We start from the raw sequence: 17,085 nt of genomic DNA on the forward strand, positions 1-17,085 counted from the left end.
GACTAGGATAGATATGTGCTTGTAGATAGAGAGAAATGCATAGAATAGCCAGAAGAAATTATAAGAAGACAGGGAAGTGATAAACAAGATAGGCATAGTAAATATTAGGAGATAAAAAAAGAAGGAAAGATGTCATAGATTATAATTTGCCTTAGAGAAGCAAAATAGAGTTATAAGAAGAAGAAGCTTATATAAGGAGCTGGAAATAGAAAGAGATAAGTGAATAAAGATTAAAGAGAGGAGAGATGATTAGAAAAACTACCAATATAGATTTATAAGAAGAGATAAACACAGAGATTGAAAGGGAGGGAAAGATGATTAGAAAAAACAATAAAGACTTAGAAGAAATAAACTGAGATTGAAAGAGAGGAGAGATGATCAGAAAAAAAAAAAAAAATACTTAGAAGAAATAGAGATTGAAAGAGAGGAGAGACAATTGATAAAGGATGGAATAAAGAGAAAGAGCAGGACGGAAGAACTCACCAAGAGGATTATACTTGTCGGTGAGAATATTGACGGCACATCCTCCGCTGAAGAACTCCGAGGCGGATTTAATGTGGTTGTTGCAGTCCACCACCTTCATGGCGCCTGAGTGGATCAGCTGCAGGTGGAGGTGGAGGTGGAGGAGGGAGAAAAAATGTGGAATTAGTTATAAAATTTGGATCTTTGTAATAAATTCTCTCTCTGTTTATTCATTCATCTATTTTATTTATTTATTTATCTTTTTTTTTCAGGAGCAACAAATAGAGGAGGAGGAGGAGGAGGAGGAGGAGGAGGAGGAACTCTCTCTCACCTTGAATGACCCAAGAGAGAGAGAGAGAGAGAGAGAGAGAATAAAAATAAAAAAAAATAAAAAACTCTCAATTAACAACCATCACAGCACATCTCCCCCTCCTGCCCCCCCCTTACATTGGCAATAGGGATGACCCAGCCCCCCATCGAGGCCACAGAGGGGAAGCAGGCGACCTTCCCCTTCAGGTCGTGCAGGCTCCTCATGTGCGTCAAGTTGCCTTTGTGTGTGATCGCCACGGAGTAGTAGTTCTTGCGGCCCCCTGTGTCGGAGAGGTTAGGTTAGGTTAGGTTAGGAACAATAGTAGTAATAATATGTAATTTGGCCATCTCTTGTTTAAATGTTCCTGGGATTGCAAAAGATATCCTTGAAAACTATGATAACTTTAACTACAATCATGAAAATACCCTTGAAAAACCCTAACAACATCACTACAACCCCCAAAAAATACCAAAAAAAACCCAACAACATCACTACAACCCCAAAAAACACCAAAAAAAAACCCAACATCACTACAACCCCAAAAAAAACCCAACAACATCACTACAACCCCAAAAACACCCTTGAAAACCCCAACAACACCACTACAACCCAAAAAACACCCTTGAAAACCCCAACAACACCACTACAACCCCAAAAACACCCTTGAAAACCCCAACAACATCACTACAACCCCAAAAACACCCTTGAAAACCCCAACAACACCACTACAACCCCAAAAACACCCTTGAAAACCCCAACAACACCACTACAACCCCAACAACACCCAGTAAACCACACTACAATCACCAAAAGCAAAAAAACACCACAAAATAACACAAAATTCACCAATACAACCACTGCAACTACCACAACAACAATTAAATACACTACCACCACCACCACCACAAGCGTCACCAACCACCCACAGCGGCCCGTACCATCGTAAGACTCCTTCATGAGGGGCACGAGGGAATGGTACCGCCCTCCAATGAAGATTTCGTTGGGGTTCAAGGCCACCAGGTCAGCCTTCCTCTGGTCCAGGTGTAACATACATTCTTCATGGCTCATTACCTGGGAATGGGAGAGAGGGAGAGGTTTATAATGGGGATGGAGTATTTAATTTTGCACGAGAGAGAGAGAGAGAAAAAAAAATGCATTAATATCCACAAAAATAAATAAATATACAAACAAATAGATTTACAAGTGCTCCCCCTTACCTGAATGCAGTCCAGACTCGGTAATGGCTTGTTGGGGCGCGGCGGCACCTTATCCAGTGCCTCTCCCAACGCCTCGCATTTCATTTGTTCAGCTGGAGATATTGTACACCATCGAATTGGGGTGACTGACTGGCCTGGAGAGAGAGAGAGAGAGAGAGAGAGAGAGAGAGAGAGAGAGAGAGAGAGAGAGAGATTAACACAAACACATCTTAAATATATAAATAAGAAATACGACGTCACAAATAAGAAATAAAACAAAAAACAAAAAACAAACACACACACACACACACACCTGAAAAAAAAATATATATATGGAAATTTTCAAAACTAAAGGCCAACTTTTAAAATGCCACACGAACACACACACACACACACTGATAACAAACACACCTGAAGAACACACACACCTGCGACAAAACAAACAAACAAACAAACAAACAGACCATCAAAAACCCCAAAGCCAAAAATACTCAACAAAAACCAACTTAAAGTCGAAAATAGTCGAACTAGAACACAAAACGTAAACAAACATATATTTTCAAACATATCTTCATAATTCCTCTATTTAAATGCATTCTGAGCCGTGTATACATTCTTTCAAGCTTCTTCTTTCTACTCACCGCGGGAAAACTGCACCAGGAGGAAGGGAAACAGGAAAAAACGCCACATTTTGAAGCCAAGGTGGTCCTGACGACGCTGCCTTGGCCACACCTGCTAGAAATTTTATTCCCAGGACGAACGAGAGACCGCGGGCTTAAATATTCTACGATCTTCTTTGTTATAGTTATTTTAGTGCTTATTTCTGGTCTCTTTTCGTATTTTCTCTCTGTTTTTTTTTTGTTTTTTTTTCTTGCTGTTCGAATTCAAGTTATATACCAAGAATAGATTTAATGGTTTATTTAAATTCGCGAGTAAATGCGTTTGCTATATTTATTATCACATATTGGTCCGCCTGATCTTTTAAAATTTATCTATTAGTTTGAATTCATTTTAACTAACATGGCTTCTTATCTTAATGTAGGGATTTCAATGCATTATTATTCATCCAGTTCTGTTCACCATACTGGGAGAAATATTTACGATTTGAGTCACTGGCTGTTGCAGGGGTAACTTGACTAAATGTTCCTATATACATAATAAACAAATAAGTAAACGAGACACAAAAAGAAACACAAATGAAAAAAAATACAAGAAATAATGAAAATCACGCAGGGGGATAAATTATAAAGAATGAAAGGTATAGAGGTTACGTGGCTAAGTTAAATTAACAAATAAAAAAGGAATACGATGAAATGCTTAAACTTCAAACGCCATATTAACAAAATACGTACAATAGAAAAATACTTAAATAATAATAATAATAATAAAATAACTTCTTAATAAATAAATAAATAAATAAATATATATATATATATATATATATATATATATATATATATATATATATATATATATATATATATATATATATATATATATATATATATATATATATATATATATATATATATATATATATATATATATATATATATATATATATATATTGTTTTTTTCTCTATTTACAACTACAGTTTTTTTTTTTTACTTGCCAGAAGGATTCATCATGAATATATATATATATATATATATATATATATATATATATATATATATATATATATATATATATATATATATATATATATATATATATATATATATATATATATATATATATATATATATATATATATATATATTCATGATGAATCCTTCTGGCAAGTAAAAAAAAAAAACTGTAGTTGTAAATAGAGAAAAAAACAACAACAAACAAACATATAATAATTAACTCCTTTGTTTTCAAATCACCTACCGTACCTACTTTAGAAGATTAAGAACTATTAGTAAATTCTTTATAAAACAATTCATATTTTAGCATGTTAAAAAGTCCTGAAATTAACTTAGTTGTCAATTAATTAATTTGTCAATATCACAATTTTGTAATTTTTCGAATATGTAATGTATATAATTTTCAATGGGAGACTAATGAAAATGGTGTATTAATCAATTTCTGAACTGTGGGATGAGGGAAAAATAGTTATTGGTCAAGGGGAATGATAGGTGACAATGATTAATAAACTAATTTCTTAATACACCGTGTTTGAAATTCCTGATGTTAGAAAAGTCTATGGAATCTATTAATCTTTTTTATCTGTCTATCTGTCTTTTATTCATTCAACTCTCTCTCTCTCTCTCTCTCTCTCTCTCTCTCTCTCTCTCTCTCTCTCTCTCTGTGTGTGTGTCTCGTATCGATATCTATCTATCTATCTAAACATACGTCTTATTTCAATTCGATTTCTCCCTTTACAAAGGTAATGGAAAATAATTTTAGTCATATACGAAAATATACGAAGTTTTAATATGCTGTAACCTTTTCTTAGGATAACATGGCAAAAACAAATAAGAAAGAACCACTCCTCCAAAAATCACCGTTACCGCGGGAACCGAAATTCAAACACCTTTCGCGCCAGTCTCTCGAAAATCTTCAGAAGGGGAGGACACATCTCTGCGGCATAAGACCTCAACCCTGGCGGTGTCAATGGCTAGCAGTATGGCGCGGCAGATTGGCGGCTACAGCAGCGACTCCTCCGTCATGGTAGTGTCATAATTAGACGTAGTTTTTTGTAAGAATAGTTCAGAGAGTATAAGAAAAAACAGGCTGACTTATTTATTGGTTAGGTTATTATTTTTTATTATGTTAATCTAGCTTGTATATATTTTTTTTATTTCTATTTTTTTTTGTATTAATTGAATAAATATAATAAATCCCAGACTCCACTCGTTAAATCCAACATGGCGAGGTGGTGGTGGTGGTGGTAATCTCCGCTATTTGTGCTATTTCACCTATTACATCTCTGTCACGTGATTCTTACTAATATTATTATTCGTATTCATGTACTGTCTTACTATTATTGGCATAGAATACTGAAATATAACGTTAGTTAGGCTGTGAGGAGAGATTAGCGGTGAGGGGACAGACCAAGATGGCGGCGAAGTGGTGGGGTGGTGATGGTGGTGGTAATATCCGCTATTTGTAAATTTTCACATCTTTTATTCCCATCGCGTGAGTTTAACTGCTCGAATTACTTGCATCAATGTACTAGCTTACTGTTAGTCACATGGAATCTTGGAATATAAGGCTAGTTAGGCTATGAGGAGAGATTAGCGGTGAGGGGCCAGACCAAGATGGCGGAGAGGTGGTGATGGTGGTGGTAATCTCCGTTATTTGTACATTTTCGCATCTTTTAATCCCATCGCGTGAGTTTGACTGCTCGAATTATTTGCTTTAATGTACTAGCTTACTGTTAGTCACATGGAATCCTGGAATATAAGGCTAGTTAAGCGGTGAGGAGAGATTAGCGGTGAGGGGCCAGACAAGACGATAAGGTGGTGATGGTGGTGGTAATCTCCGCTATTTTGATAATTTTAAATCATCTACGGTACAATTTTACATTAATAACGTGGATTTACTGGAATACTGGAAAATTTGAGGTATTAGAAGAGATTAGCTGTAAGGAAAACTACGTTATGAATGGAGATCTTCACTATTTTACGATTTCACTGCTTATACGTGCACCGCTTGAGTTTCTCCGCTAGAAATGATAGTGAAGAGGTTCTAGCTTGGTAGTGAGGCCATGAATTACTGATTGTGAATGTTATTGATGGTGTGAGGAGATTTTAGCGGTGAGCAAGACTACGCTATGAATGGAGATCTTCGCTATTTTACGATTTCACCGCTTGTACGTGCATCGCTTGAGTTTCTCCGCTAGTAATGATAGTGATGAGGTGCTAGCTTAATAGTGAGGCCATTAATTGCTGATTGTGAAGGTTACAGATGGTGCAAGGAGACTGGAGCATGTAGCGGTGAGCGGGGCGGGGCATCAGCTGGTAGAAGTTACACGCACGGAGTTTTTAAGGGTGTTTATAGTTCAGTGACAAAGAGATCTCTACATTATTAAGAGGAGAAACACTTGTGGATGCGGATATGGAAGTGTTTCAAAATTGTATGATCCTTCTGTGTGTGTGTGTGTGTGTGTGTGTGTGTGTGTCAGAGCATTTGTTATGTATCAGCTGTGCTTTACTTGCAGAGCCACGACCGGGAAAGGCGCTACATGAAGAGACTGGAGAGACCAAGTGAGTGAGGTTGTGGAGAGGGCGGAGGAAGGAAGGAAGGGAGTGGAGAGGCCCAGACACGGATAGTAGCCATTATGATTCTTAGTATTTCAGTATCTTGTATTAAGAGATGGTCTGGTTTAGCTTTATTTGCTTATTTATTGGTTTATTCTCTCTCTCTCTCTCTCTCTCTCTCTCTCTCTCTCTCTCTCTCTCTCTCTCTCTCGTACATATATTTAACTATTTGTGCGTCAGACAGCTAAATATTAATTAGAAATGGATCTGTTTCTTATTTTTTTCCTTTGTTGTGTCTCCTGTGGTGGAGAGTGAGGTGGGAGAGGGAGTGAGGTAAGACAGTGAGGTGCGGCAGCATTACATCACTCACTGGTCATTTCAGGATGGTGGATCGGCTGCAGCTCCCTCAGCCTCACCTCCAACGACAGCATGGAGTCAGTACGCCATCACTGCTGTGGCCACAAGAATCTCCACAGTATGCCTGTCATGCGGCGGAGGTTTGATGGTGAGTGGAGACAGAACCCATGGATGGTGTTATGATATCTACCATGAAGCTCAGAAAGTGACAGATGGTAATGTAGGAGCACTTAAATCCTCTTGATGAGAGAATGTCTTGGAGGTTTGATGTTGAGTGACAAGATAGAAGCCTGAGGTAGTTATTATATTTACCATGAGGCCTTAAAATGACTTGCTAATATAGGGACACTTAAATCTTGACAGAGGAAAGAATGACGTCTCTGCGACACGCCACGCAGCAGCTGTGGGTGACTGAGGTCATCTCGGGAACAGGTTTCTATGCCCTGACCGAGGAGACCAAGGAAAGTGCCGAGGAGCTGAGGGGCATCCTGGCGTCTGAAATTGAAGTGTCACACATGGCTGTGAAGACAGTGGTGCCCAGAATGGTAGGTGGTGTGTGTGTGTGTGTGTGTCTGTGTGTTACTATGGATTATAACAAATGGCAGAGAATCTAATCAAGTGAGGAATTGTTCACAGGCAGACAGAACTTGCAAATTAGTGGTCCATTAATCATCTATCTATACCCGTGTGTGTGTGTGGCTATTTAAATTCATGCTGGGGCAGTTTAATGAAGGTAGAAACCATCACTAGCACCCTGAGAGTCAACCATCCCCATAGGTGTGTGCTGCAAGGATCAACAACACCTGGGAGCGAGTGATGGTGAGGAGTCAGTGCAGCGACGCCACCTGCAGCAAGAGGACAGACGAGGACAAGGAGGAGCACTGGCACGTGAGCATGATGGAGACTGGCAGCATGAAGTGTGTGCCCTTATCACAGCTGGTCCTCATTACCAGGGAAGTTGCCTCGCTGGAACCCAAAGCCAGGGTGTACTTCCTTCGCCGTGTCCACCTCAAGGATGACGAGACCATTGCCGCAGAGGTGAGTCAAAGGGGGAGAGGAGAATGTTTACCCTCTCACTGCTGTAGCTTCTTGAAATGGTCTTAATGGGATAGGATGCTAATCTGTTTATCTCCATACCAGTCTGGCATTCCCACAATGGGTGGCCCAGACTAAGCACCACATACTTATACACACCTCAGTCACACTCTTACCCCATCTGATTTGCTAGTTAATGATTTTTGCCCCGGGTCAGTTCTGTTGTGCATTATCTTCAGTTCCTCTTCAGATGTTGAGTTTAGTAAGTGGAAAAACTAATAATTTCAGGCAAAGGAATGGCTGAAGAGTAAGATTCTGAACAAGCAGATGCTGAAAGCTCACGTGTTCTTCCGCTTTCATGGGAGAAGCAAGAACCAGGCAGAGGTAAAGCTTCCATTTATGTCATGGTGCTCAGCTTGATGTAGAATAATGTTAAGAGTCAAACATTATCTTTTCCAGCAACTCTTGTCATTGAATGAGGTCAGGAGTTGCGTTGGCTTTATCTGGTTCACTAGTCTGCCGCAGATTGAGTTCCGTGATGGGACTGAAGATACTCAAATTTTATAGGTACCTGTGAATGTTCATTATATTTGTATCTTTCAGGTTTACATAAATAACACAAATGTAAATGATGCCTTGGTGGAAGCTGGTTATGCTGTATACAACTACAGGACAGAACAAGTGAGTCTCTTCCCTTTCCTTCAATCCATACAAGCAAGATCTTAGTGACTTGCCTGTTGATTAAACTCTGTACCTTGAGGATGGCAAGGGACGGTCTGTGCAGGGAATGTGGGCACAGGAGGGGTTGTGAAGGATGTATTTTGAGATTTACTGAAGGAAATGTTGTGGAAAGACAGATCATGCTTGCCATTTAGGAAAACAACTAGATGAGAGGGATATTTGAAGCTCATGAATCTTTTGATAACTTTCCCAGACTTGTTTTGTAAGTGCATTTACACTTAAAGGTATGTGGCATAAAATTACATGGTACTTATGATAGTGAAGGTAACAATTTTATATTTGCAGAGGGAGAAGGTACCAGAAGCACTTCCTGCCATTTCCTACTCTCTCCAAGACTTAATAAGGTGTGTGGAGATATATTTTTTGTATTTAATATCTTGCTTAAAACTGAAATAAAAGGACATTTCAATTGATACAAATGACTGAGTATATAAACGCATCTATCCATCAACCTATCTATATACCAGACTGGTAGTCCCACACAGGACGACCCAAACAAAGCACCCCACACTTGTACACACACCATTCACATGCTTAGCCCCATAAATGCACAATATTCATCTACCTCTCACCCTTTTCAGCTCCAGAGAAAGCCTCGCGTCTCGGGCAACATCCCAAGCCTTGCGGAATGACACAGGACCCTCCACCTTGCCAGACTTGATGGAGCTCATTGATCACCTCATGAAGAAACGCAAGGAGAGGAACTACCTCATTTACAGTGGCTCTGCGCTGAACCTGGCCATCAAGATCCAGACCAAGGATCCAGTCAGACATCAAAGGCTGTGTGAACAAGGCCATGCTTCCCTCAGTAAGATGCAGGTAGGAACACTCATTGTATATTGCTTGGAGTGAATGTATTGAGGTTGTATGAGAGAATGGTACTCTTGTATAGGGCTGAACTGGAATATGGGAACCAATACTAGAGGTTAAATATAATAGCAAAGATCTCTCTGAAGGGTCACACGCCACACACTCACTGCAAGCTATTGTACTTATGAGCATTCCAACACTATTCCTTCCAGATACTGTTGAGGAGACTGAGGCAAGAAAGTCCAGGCTTCCATGAAGTGAGGGACCTGAATGACGCACTGTATGAGCACCTGGTGGAAATGTTTGAGAAATGGAAGGTGGGTGGATAGAAGCAGGCTGTCACAGTATGCACGTACACCTCAGATATGTATGATCTAGTTTACAAGCAGATGATCACAGTATACGCATGGTTTTCATAAGATATACGTAACCTATCTACCTACGTATCTGTATACCACCCTGGTAATCCCACACAGTATGGCCCAGACAACACCACACACACACACACACACACACACACACACACACACACACACACACACACACACACACACACACACACACACACACACACACAACCAGGCATAGCACAGCTGGGCCAACAGCACACACACTGGTTCACCCCTGCCCTTTCATAATGAGACTGTTCCCTACCCTGCATCTACTCCAATCCTGAGGCCACAGCAGATGCAGGGCTGACAGACAGAGCGTATGCAATCTAGTTAAAATTATATCTACAAACGTGAATGGATCTTAACTTTTCCTTTCCAGTCAAGCTACAAAAGAGCTCAGAAGAAGTCCAATGATGCTATCGAGGTGATATCGGACATCTTCCTGTCCTTTGCCAACAAGAAGTCACGCATGATGAGGTACAAACACAAGTGCAGGAAGCTAGAATCTGCCTTGAATAATGAAGTGCTTCTCCAAAATGAGGTGAATCCGATTGACGTGTGTTAAAACTTGCACTGCTTTCTTATAAGGGGTCGTAGTTCATGTCTATTTTATCATTTTGTGTTCATTAATAGTATCTTTAGACTAGTTTCTTTAGGGACAGGCATCGCAATGGGCTTATTTATTTATTTATCTTTTTTGCCCATATTTGCATCCCTATGCCAGAGCCCCTCTTATGAATAAACAAAAGCATCAGCAATCCATCCTCACAAACCTACTCGATTCCAGGGTCAGGATCTGTCTCATATGCTGGTGCCTGTTGTGGCCACCAAACTGATGAGCTCCATTGAGAAGCTGGAGAGTCTGGGTAACGGCTACCCGACCACCTTGGAGAGGGCCCAGACACTGCACCAGTTCATCCCCACTTCCAAGTACATCACTCCCCTCACTCTGGAGACGCTGGCCAAGGACATTTTGAAGGGTGGGCACAAATTGTAGTATTACCTGTCTCCATTGCTTATACAGTGAATTAGATACATATTTCATAGCTTAAGTTAAATACTGCCAGTGTGGGATTGTCAGCTGTACATTTGCAGGGTTATACCACTTCCACGAGAGAGGGATAGCTTACAAGCACCTCCACCCTCAAAACGTGCTCATAAGGAACGGCCATGCGGTGCTGCGGCCCATTAACGAGCAACAGGAATGCAAGATTGGACAGGACTGGCCATTTGAGGGCGTCGAGGTGACCAATGAAGACCTGGGCATGCCCGGCGACGTGTTCAACTTTGGGCTGCTACTCCTGTGGATGGCATGCAAGGGCGTTGACAGCTACCACAGAGCGACCATGAAGTACTACTGCAACGTGGCACTGATCAAGATGACCATGGACGAGGACCCCAACCAGCGCCCCTTGGTGGAGTCCATGGTGTGCACGAACAGCCCCATCTTCCGCCCCAACATCAAGTGGCGCCCCATGCTGCTCAAGGACTACCTGAGGGAGGTGTTCAATGAGAAATGCAACACAGAGGAGGCTTCAGAGGGTGCCAATGAATTGCTGTCAGAGGCAGAGACTGGTGAGTCCACCAGTGAGTCTGGGAGCATGTTCCAGCGCACAGAGGATGAGTCTGGCACTGAGACCACAGAGAGTGAGCCTCCAAAGTATGAGGTTCCTACGTATGAGCCTCCCACCAGAGTGAACGAGGGAGAGGAAGGGAAGCATCCATCAGCACCCAACACTGATGACACCGAGCAGGCATAGCATCTCCCTTTCTTGGACAGAAGAAAAATTCACCTCGAGACGGACTTTTTCTGTTATGTAGATTTATGACAACGCAGCTTGTATTCCCTCCCAGCAGTGAATGAGGGAAATGACAGGAAATTCTCCCCAACACTGATAACACACAGAGCACGCATAGTGTCTTCCTTTCTCACGTACAGGGAAAGGAAGTCTGAAGGAAATTCACTTTCAGACTGAGTTTATTTCAGTTAGCTTTAAGATGACACAAGGTACATTGGATTTTCTTTAAGGATTATTTATATTTATAGTTTTGTTTGCCTTCATTGCTTTTATACTGACATGTAAGAGTTTAAACCACAGAGGAAGTCAGATCAGCAAGAACCATCTCTCAGACAGCACAGCATTCATACATTGTTAGTACCATTGAGTCTTGCCCAGTATCTTAACACGTTTCATAATTTTAAGGAGCATTTTTTTGCGAGAGGAAGAGTTTTTTTCTTAACATGACGAGGAAAACACTCTTGGAAGCAAAAAATGTATTGGGGATAGATTAAATAACTTGTGCATGAATATTAGATAAGATTATCTTCATTATTTTAAGTTTTATACATTTATAAGACTGAAGTTTAAACAGCTACTCTAAATTTGTTTCCCTGTTACATAGATCCATATAAGGTTATTTATTTATGACTTGAAATTGTTATAGTTATCATCGTTATTACTTTCATATTAAACTGACACAAAACTATCCCATTCATTCACCTCTCCAGTCTCTCTCTCTCTCTCACCCTGACACTCACACAAGCACTGCCCTTCCTTGTCATAGAGGTCGCGCTCCCTCCCTCTCTCCCTGCCTATCTCTGCATCTATCATAGGCATGTGTGTCTACCAATCACTTCACCTTGTTTTTATCGGTTAAGGAGGTCGCGATAATCTCTCTCTCTCTCTCTCTCTCTCTCTCTCTCTCTCTCTCTCTCTCTCTCTCTCTGCTACTACTATTACAAGAAAGGAAAATATGAGCAAAAACAAGGAAATCACACTGGAGAGATACAATTACTACTACTACTACTACTACTACTACTATCATTATCATTGCTATCATTATTATCATTACCGTCATCATTATCACCATAACCTATTTTCCAAGCACCATATCTATCTTTGTGGGGTGCTTTTTATGTCCTTGTTCAGCCTACTTCCCTCTTTTCACGGATAAAGTGATAATATTAACTAACAGCGCTCCCAACTCACTAGGACTGGTAGTGAGGGAAGATACTCCACAGGCCAAGCACCCACCGCCCTCATTAATTCGTTTTAGGTGATTAGATCCACTTGTGCACGGTCTGTTTGTGATGGTTTATTTAATTTTTTCATTGTTTTTTTTTTATTTCATTAAGTTATTGTTTTTATTTTCCTTCTCTTGTCTTTCTTATTTTGTTTCCTGTTCCTTTTGTTATTTTTTATTTATTTTTTTGTCGTTATTCTTCGTTACTATTATTATTGTTACTATTACTATTACTAACACTCCAACTACTACTACTACTACTACTACCACACCTATTGTTTGCACGGTTACTGTGGAATCAACACATTTTTACTATATCCTCCTCTGTGTGTGTGTGTGTGTGTGTGTGTGTGTGTGTGTGTTATCTATCTCTTGACATGACGCAAGGTGGTTATCTCAAAGTGCTTGTGGATTTTTGGGGCGGGTGTGGTAGTGATGGTGGTGGTGGCGGTGGTGGTGGTGGTGATAAGACTAGTGAATTCAGTTTAAGAGATACCACGGACTTACAAAGGAGATAGAATGAATATTGTGGTGTTTATTTGGAGGACTGGGTGAACTGCGCATCTCTCTCTCTCTCTCTCTCTCTCTCTCGGATACAGACAAAATAGAGAAAAAAATAATGAATGAAAGGAAAATTACGTATTTATTTATTTATTTTTCTTTTTTCTTTTTTCTCCTTGCAATAAGTGGAAAATATTAATAAAAACAACAATCTCTTTTCTTGATTTATTTACGCTTTTATCCGTTATTTTCTTTATTTTTTTTCTCTTTCACATTCTTTTTATTTTCTTTTATCTCGACAAAAATTGAATGGATGAATAAACTGATAAATTATAATAAAAAAAAACACCAATTTTTCTTTCTCATGTCAAGGAAAAATGGAGAGAGAGAGAGAGAGAGAGAAAATGAATAAACAAAATCTGAATAAATAAATAAATAAAAATACAATACAAACAAAAAAAAAACAAGATAAATAAATAAATAAATAAAATAAAACTACTACTACTATTACTACTACTACTACTACTACTATTCCGCTCTCTAAACCAGCCTCCTTTGATCCTTATCTTGAAAAAAAATAGGAGAAAGAAAAAAACCTTCAAGCACTCCTCTTCAATCTTCTCCAATAGCAAAGGGACACGGAGACTAAGATTTGCTACGTCACAAGATCTGTCAGTCGAGCAGGAGAGAAGATAAATATTGGCGATAGAGCAAGTGAGGGTTAGTTCTCCGTCTCTCTCTCCTCGCCTCAGTAGTGGTGGTGGTGGTAGCAATAGTTGTGGTAGTGATGAAGGTCTCCGTGGTCACTGTTCTACTCGTCCTCCTGTCTGCTGTCTACGTCCAGGTGAGTTATGTTTGTAGTTGTTGTTGTTGTTGTTGTAGTTGTGGTGGTAGTAGTAGTGGTGTGGTGGTGGTAGTAGTAGTTGTGTGGTGGTGGTAGTAGTAGTAGTATAGTTGCCGTTACTAGTATTACTATTGAATGTACCGTAGTAATAGTAGCAGCAGTAGCAGTAGTAGTAGTAGTAGTAGTAGAAGAACAATTACCATCATTAGTTGTTACGAGAGGAATAAGAATTGTCACTATTATTATTACTATTATTATTATTATTATTATTATTATTATCATTATTATTATTACTATTATTATTATTACTATTATTATTATTACTATTATCATCTTTTCAGACACGGGACTGCTCGAAAGATGAAGGGGGTTTGTCTTGCGCGATTAAAGGTGAGAGAGAGAGAGAGAGAGAGAGAGAGAGAGAGAGAGAGAGAGAGAGAGAGAGAGGATATTAGTGAACAAACACACACACATACACACACACACTGCTTCGTACACAATCTTATCAGTTATCATTGAGATTTGAATTAGATTATTATTATTATTATTATTATTATTATTGTTCTTTTATTTCATTTTATTATATTTTCTGTCGTATCCACTTTTCCTCTCTCTCTCTCTCTCTCTCTCTCTCTCTCTCTCTCTGTCTCCAACAATTATTTTCACTAAGAATATTTTAAAATCAAATCAAATATTTATCTTTTACTTTCAAATATTAATGCAACACCTCTCTCTCTCTCTCTCTCTCTCTCTCTCTCTCTCTCTCTCTCTCTCTCTCTCTCTCTCTCTCTAAACAGGAATAGCAGAAAACACACAAAAAACAAGATACAACGATAAAGAAGAAGGAAGAGGAGGAAGAGGAAGAGAAAGAAGAAGAGACGAGGAGGAGGAGGAGGAGGAAGACGTGAGGAAGAGAGGAGATAGAGATGATGATGACGATGATGACGATGATGATGACGACGATGAGAGGGAGAGAAGAGAGAGGGAGAGGAGAAGCGTGAGGGAAGAGGAGGAGGAAAAATACAAGAGGAAACTGGAGGAGAAGAGGAGGAGGAAAGGAAGAGAGGAAGAGAAGGAGGACAAGAGAAGAGGAAGAGAATATAAGGAAGAGAAAGACAAGAAGAAGTACTACAAGAAGAAGGAAGGAGGAAGAAAGGAAGAAGAAAGAGGAGGAGAAGAAGAGGAACGAGGAGGAAGAGGAATAAACATTGAAGGAGGAAGAGGAGGAAGAAGAGAAACAAAGACAGTAACAGAGACGATTGAAGGAGTGAAGGACGAAAGAAGACAAGGAAGACAAGAGGAATTAAGGGAGACAAAGAAGGAAGATAGGAAGGAAACACGAAGAGGAGCAGGAGGAGTAGGAGGCACAGCTGCAGGAGTAGGTCAGGGAGTAGGAGGAACAGCTGCAGGAGTAGGAGGCACAGCTGCAGGAGCAGGTCAGGGAGTAGGAGGAACAGTTGCAGGAGTAGGTCAGGGAGTAGGAGGAACAGCTGCAGGAGTAGGAGGCACAGCTGCAGGAGCAGGTCAGGGAGTAGGAGGAACAGTTGCAGGAGTAGGTCAGGGAGTAGGAGGAACAGCTGCAGGAGTAGGTCAGGGAGTAGGAGGAACAGCTGCAGGAGTAGGTCAGGGAGTAGGAGGAACAGTTGCAGGAGTAGGTCAGGGAGTAGGAGGAACAGCTGCAGGAGTAGGTCAGGGAGTAGGAGGAACGGCTGCAGGAGTAGGTCAGGGAGTAGGAGGAACAGTTGCAGGAGTAGGAGGAACAGCTGCAGGAGTAGGTCAGGGAGTAGGAGGAACAGCTGCAGGAGTAGGTCAGGGAGTAGGAGGAACAGTTGCAGGAGTAGGTCAGGGAGTAGGAGGAACAGTTGCAGGAGTAGGTCAGGGAGTAGGAGGAACAGTTGCAGGAGTAGGTCAGGGAGTAGGAGGCACAGCTGCAGGAGCAGGTCAGGGAGTAGGAGGCACAGCTGCAGGAGTAGGTCAGGGAGTAGGAGGAACAGCTGCAGGAGCAGGTCAGGGAGTAGGAGGAACAGCTGCAGGAGTAGGAGGAACAGCTGCAGGAGCAGATCAGGGAGTAGGAGGAACAGCTGCAGGAGCAGGTCAGGGAGTAGGAGGAACAGCTGCAGGAGTAGGTCAGGGAGTAGGAGGCACAGCTGCAGGAGTAGGAGGAACAGCTGCAGGAGTAGGTCAGGGAGTAGGAGGAACAGCTGCAGGAGTAGGTCAGGGAGTAGGAGGCACAGCTGCAGGAGTAGGTCAGGGAGTAGGAGGCACAGCTGCAGGAGTAGGAGGAACAGCTGCAGGAGTAGGTCAGGGAGTAGGAGGAACAGCTGCAGGAGTAGGAGGAACAGCTGCAGGAGCAGGTCAGGGAGTAGGAGGAACAGCTGCAGGAGTAGGAGGAACAGCTGCAGGAGCAGGTCAGGGAGTAGGAGGAACAGCTGCAGGAGTAGGAGGAACAGCTGCAGGAGCAGGTCAGGGAGTAGGAGGAACAGCTGCAGGAGTAGGAGGAACAGCTGCAGGAGCAGGTCAGGGAGTAGGAGGAACACCTTTAGGAGTAGGTCAGGGAGTAGGAGGCACAGCTGCAGGAGTAGGTCAGGGAGTAGGAGGCACAGCTGCAGGAGCAGGAGGAACAGCTGCAGGAGCAGGTCAGGGAGTAGGAGGAACAGCTGCAGGAGTAGGTCAGGGAGTAGGAGGCACAGCTGCAGGAGTAGGAGGAACAGTTGCAGGAGTAGGTCAGGGAGTAGGAGGAACAGCTGCAGGAGTAGGTCAGGGAGTAGGAGGCACAGCTGCAGGAGTAGGAGGAACAGTTGCAGGAGTAGGTCAGGGAGTAGGAGGAACAGCTGCAGGAGTAGGTCAGGGAGTAGGAGGAACAGCTGCAGGAGTAGGTCAGGGAGTAGGAGGAACAGCTGCAGGAGTAGGAGGAACAGTTGCAGGAGTAGGTCAGAGAGTAGGAGGAACAGCTGCAGGAGTAGGTCAGGGAGTAGGAGGCACAGCTGCAGGAGTAGGAGGAACAGCTGCAGGAGCAGGTCAGGGAGTAGGAGGAACAGCTGCAGGAGTAGGTCAGGGAGTAGGAGGCACAGCTGCAGGAGTAGGTCAGGGAGTAGGAGGCACAGCGGCAGGAATAGGAGGAACAGCTGCAGGAGAAGGTCAGGGAGTAGGAGGAACAGCTGCAGGAGTAGGTCAGGAAGTAGGAGGCACAGCAGCAGGAGTAGGTCAGGGAGTAGGAGGCAC

The 17,085-nt window shown here is 41.7% G+C and overlaps 2 protein-coding genes and 1 long non-coding RNA gene across 4 annotated transcripts in view; 2 read left to right on the top strand and 1 right to left on the bottom strand.

The window, feature by feature from the left end:
• Positions 1-17,085, bottom strand: part of LOC135095782 (transferrin 2-like) — a 30,101-nt gene that overhangs the window by 8,896 nt on the left and 4,120 nt on the right. Inside the window, exons 1-5 of one of the 2 annotated variants that reach the window (XM_063996882.1) lie at positions 2,610-2,764; positions 1,990-2,123; positions 1,711-1,843; positions 910-1,052; positions 484-601 (exon numbers count right to left, since the gene is read on the bottom strand). In XM_063996882.1, coding sequence (XP_063852952.1) covers positions 484-601; positions 910-1,052; positions 1,711-1,843; positions 1,990-2,123; positions 2,610-2,658 — 577 coding nt within the window. In that variant the 5' untranslated portion in view covers positions 2,659-2,764. Of the gene's footprint in view, positions 1-483; positions 602-909; positions 1,053-1,710; positions 1,844-1,989; positions 2,124-2,609; positions 2,765-17,085 lie in introns of those variants that run through there. The other variant, XM_063996883.1, reaches the window with a different exon arrangement.
• LOC135095783 (uncharacterized) lies at positions 4,468-11,979 on the top strand. Its single transcript, XM_063996884.1, has 13 exons — positions 4,468-4,627; positions 6,120-6,165; positions 6,542-6,664; positions 6,880-7,061; positions 7,294-7,554; positions 7,840-7,935; positions 8,155-8,232; positions 8,578-8,636; positions 8,874-9,111; positions 9,315-9,419; positions 9,874-10,035; positions 10,282-10,474; positions 10,590-11,979. Exons 1-13 carry the CDS (start codon positions 4,571-4,573, stop codon positions 11,252-11,254), a joined length of 2,265 nt encoding a protein of 754 aa, XP_063852954.1. The 5' UTR covers positions 4,468-4,570; the 3' UTR covers positions 11,255-11,979.
• LOC135095784 (uncharacterized) lies at positions 13,785-14,254 on the top strand. The gene is made up of 2 exons (XR_010264491.1): positions 13,785-13,863; positions 14,205-14,254. It is a non-coding gene; the product is annotated as an uncharacterized LOC135095784 (long non-coding RNA).

The sequence above is a fragment of the Scylla paramamosain genome, unplaced genomic scaffold (assembly GCF_035594125.1).
Source record: "Scylla paramamosain isolate STU-SP2022 unplaced genomic scaffold, ASM3559412v1 Contig1, whole genome shotgun sequence".
Lineage (NCBI taxonomy): Eukaryota > Metazoa > Arthropoda > Malacostraca > Decapoda > Portunidae > Scylla > Scylla paramamosain.

Bases quoted from the DNA above. Each gene is read 5' to 3' on its own strand.
- LOC135095783 (XM_063996884.1), top strand. From the start codon at position 4,571: ATGGCTAGCAGTATGGCGCGGCAGATTGGCGGCTACAGCAGCGACTCC. The intron at 7,062-7,293 runs GTAGGTGGTGTG...CCATCCCCATAG, and splicing joins AGACAGTGGTGCCCAGAATG to GTGTGTGCTGCAAGGATCAA. The intron at 9,112-9,314 runs GTAGGAACACTC...TATTCCTTCCAG, and splicing joins CTTCCCTCAGTAAGATGCAG to ATACTGTTGAGGAGACTGAG.